The 3965-nt window shown below is 41.8% G+C and overlaps 1 protein-coding gene across 1 annotated transcript; it reads right to left on the bottom strand.

The window, feature by feature from the left end:
- Positions 1–1805: 1805 nt before the first annotated feature.
- Positions 1806–3080, bottom strand: LOC133081763 (protein FAM47E-like). Its single transcript, XM_061178129.1, has one exon. The coding sequence runs from the start codon at positions 3078–3080 to the stop codon at positions 1806–1808; it is 1275 nt and encodes a 424-aa protein (XP_061034112.1).
- Between the last annotated feature and the right edge of the window lie 885 nt (positions 3081–3965).

The raw sequence follows: 3965 nt of genomic DNA, 5'->3' as shown, positions 1-3965 counted from the left end.
AGAAGGAGAAATGGAAACAGAGTGTTGGACAATTGATGACAGAAATAAGATGATCATTGGAACATGGGAAAATATATTGATGAGGGAAATGGGGCAGAACTTTCAGCTAGTGTTGAAGGCTCATTTAAGATTCATGCCACATGTAACCAGTCAGTGTGGTATGTGTTTTTCTCTAGCCATATTTAACTGTTGGGGTGCAAGTACAAGAATGGCAGAGATTAAGATTTAACCAGGACTGGGGTTTTCTCAGAAGAATATTAGAGCGGGAGAGAGAGGAAAAGGAGTTAAAAGTAGACTCAAATAAGGGATAGTAGTGGACGGTGGAGTCTAAGCTGGGAAAGTAAGGAACTGAAAGCAAGGCACAATTAAGTGCCTTGAAAGAGTGGTAAGGGTCACTGGATTGGAAACGTGTTGGAATTGAAGAATTGGCGGTTTGGGAATATTAAAAGGGGTGATCAACTAGGTAAAAAGCAGGGATCGGAAGGTGGAATAATTGAAATTGAGATTTGAAGTTGGTGTAATTGTTGCCCAAAACAAAGTCTAGAGTCTGACTGTAGGGATTGGTGTCTGTAGTGAGATGAGGACAAGACGAATGGAGCTAATGCCAGGATTTGAATGGATAGTCTTTGTGAATATTTAAATCAAGAACGTTGATGAGAGTAGTCACAGGGAGCAAGTCAGGAATTCAGACACTAAGTAACCTCAGTGAAAATGGGGAAGTGAGTGAAAAGGGAGTAGTTGATTGCAATGAGGATGTTGGTGAATACTACACCCTGATGGCTGTGTTCCCTTCTCACGAGGGTGAAGTATATACACATACTTCCATTTACGGATAAATTCCTTCATTACTGGAAAGAGAAGTGTGCTGCAAATCTGTGCTACAAATCTTTCTAGCTACAAATTTCCTGTCCCAGGCAATTTTACCTGTTATTTTGGAAATGTAAAGAAGTTGCTTGATTTCTTATTTTACATTTATGAGTGAGTTTTAAATCGCTATTCATGAAATGCAAAGATTAATCTTACTTGAATAGATGTGTGTGGATATTTGATGGCGCTGTGTAGTTTTGCTCGCACAGACCTATTTTGCACACTAGATTTGCCAAGAACTTGAAGCTCCCTGCTATTCTGCACCTGTGTTATATGATATGGAAACACTCTTTCACAGTGAATTTTTATGAATATGGTAAAAATTTTAAGTATGTTCAATTGGGAAGCATGACAAAAGAGCATAACTAAAGTTTCACCTAATTTTGGTAAATAGTTTTCAATCTGTTTTGGGGGCTTGATGCAATCCTTATAAGGGGGATAACAATTTCATTATTAAATGGGGCTAACATTACTTTGGCTGCAGATTTCAAGTTGTGCTTAAGAAAGTAATTGTCATGATGAATTCATTATAATTTTAATACAAATAGAACTCTCTGACTCCTTTTTCTCTGCACAGTTATTTTGAAATTTATCCCGTTTTGTAGCTGACCTAACTAGATCATACTTTTAAAAAGTAATTCTTCTTTATTTATGGTTTTATTTTTACAAATAATTGATACAACAATGTAGTATTCACAGCATTATAAAATGTGAGAAGAGTATATGTGAATATTGATTTCATCATTGATAAAATTTCTATAATATTGATGAACCCAAGCAGAAGGTCACTGAGAAATATTTATAAGCATTAGGTGTTAAATTAACAGATGTAGAATCAAAGTTGTACATACATGGTGGGATGGACACTCACCATGAATTCTGATTGATATTAAAATGAGAGAGAGAAATAGCCAAGTAAGTAGTAAATAGAAAACTGTCTAAACATCTTCCCGTGCATCATCTCCATTTTGGCTGATTTTTATTACTTTGTGTATAGGAGTCTTAACAGAATCATCTTTCCATCCCTTCCTGAGGAACAGCCTCTCAGGGATGTCTGGTATCCTGTAGCCCTTGCTTAGAATGAACTCTTTAAATGCTATTGTTCCATAAAGATCTTCAAGAATGTCGTGTTCAGGAAGCTTCTTTCTAAAACTCCCATCTTCAAGTAAGACGTTGGGGTCAATTGAAGGTTCGTCATTTACTAGCTTTTTCCACAACTTGGGCTTCAGGTACGATGCACCATACCTCATCTCCACCGAGTTGGGTTTATAAGGATTCTGTGGTTTCTGGGGTTTCCTCTCCCAGTTTCCTTCCTCTCTGGATAATTTTATCTTCTCCATTTTCTCTAGCCCGATGCTGTACTTTACCTTTGAAGGGACCTGGGTTACTTTCTTCATGTAGACTGTATCCTGGGCTGGTGGCCACTCACAGCCAGCCTCACACGGTTTCGTGATGAGCGCTTCATCAATGCCCAAGTTTCCAAAAGCAGCAACCCATTTGAAGGATTTACGAATGGCTTTCGGTACTTCTCTGTGAACAGGAGGATCAGTGAGTGAATCCTTTCTGCTTGACTTCTTGTCTTCGTGATGCAAACTGGCTGGATGTGACACAGGAGGCTTCTTTGGAGGTTCCAGGTAGACCTTGGCAGGACGTTTTTTACGAAGCTTTGTGGGGGACTTCGTTCTTTTCCTGGGGCCCTGACAGTAAGCCCATGTGTCCTCCAGCTTCCCGTCAGGATCGAGCACTTCCAGCACCTTTAATAAGAGGTCTGCAGGTAGATCTTCCTCCAGATTCGGGTAGAGAGCCAAGGGATGCTTGGTCAGGTGGGCTTCGATGTCCTCCACGAATGCCTTCTGTGCTAGCTGGGCTGGCGAGAGCGTGGAAAACAGGTCTGCTTCCCCGGGCAGCTTTTTCTGACTCTTTTTGGGGGCATGCTGGGGAACTCTGTGAGCAATCACGGGGAGAAAGCCCTCCTTAGGGCTGCGAGTGATCAGATCTTCACAAGGTGGGCAACCCTTCCGGAAGTCGTCCAGCCGCTCTTTCACAAATATCCACCGCCGGCTGTCCAGGGAGGTGGGGAACTTCAGGAGCATCTTCTTGTGCTTTGCGAAACACTTGGAGGGTAACTTGTCTTTGTACCAGGGCTTGCAGGTCATGCCCAGGGGCATCGGTTCCAGTGGCCCCGGTCCTAGCAGCCACTTCTTGTCCGCCATGGTTCCCCTGGCCCCTGGGGGGACCACCGCTTCAATAGTTTGCTGTTCCGGCCTCTCCGGTTGCTAGGAGACCGTGTAGCCAGGTGCAGCCAGGTTCTTCCCGGAGGCGGGTCAACGCAGGCGCCCTGTGAAGCCTGCATTTCTCCCAGGATGGGCGGTGGGTGAAAGCACATTCCTTTTTGTTGTCGTTACTGTTCCGTTGTATGGACGTAGTGCCATTTATTTATCCATTCACCTTTTGATGGACATTTGGGTTGTTTACGGTTTGAGGCTATTATAAATAAAGCTGCCACAAATATTTGTGTTCCTGTTTTTGTATGTCCATGTACATACTTTCATTTCTCTTGGGTAAACTTTAGCTATGAGTGGCATGGTGGGAGCAGGTGATGTTTTATGGTTTAGACCACCACCAAACTTTTCCAAAGTGGTTGTACTAATTAATATTCCTTCTAGTTGTGTATGAGAATGGCGCTTTGTCTACATACTCCCTAACACTCGGTAAGGTTAGTCATTTTCATTGTGGCTGCTCTAATAGGTGTGTAGTGGCATCTCATTGTGGTTTTAATTTGCATTTCCCTGAGGACTACTGGTGTTGAACATCTGTTCATGTGCTTACTTGCCATTCATATCTCTTCTTTGCTGAAGAATCTGTTCAAACTTTTGCACTTTTTAAAATTGTTCTGCTTGACATCTCGTTTTGAGGACTCTTTGTGTATTCTGGATGCACTATGATTTGTAAATCTTTTTCTCCATCTGTGGTTTGTCTTTCCGTTGTCTTAACACCGTCTTTCAAAGGGCAGGTTTTACATTTGATGAAGTCCAGTATATCAGTTTGTTCTTTTATGGATTGTCTTTTTGTGTTGTATGTAAGAAAACTGCCTATCC

The sequence above is a fragment of the Eubalaena glacialis genome, chromosome X (genome assembly GCF_028564815.1).
Source record: "Eubalaena glacialis isolate mEubGla1 chromosome X, mEubGla1.1.hap2.+ XY, whole genome shotgun sequence".
Classification (NCBI taxonomy): Eukaryota; Metazoa; Chordata; class Mammalia; order Artiodactyla; family Balaenidae; genus Eubalaena; species Eubalaena glacialis.
The sequence above is the reverse complement of the archived record's forward strand: the minus strand, read 5'-3'. Positions and strand labels throughout refer to the sequence as shown.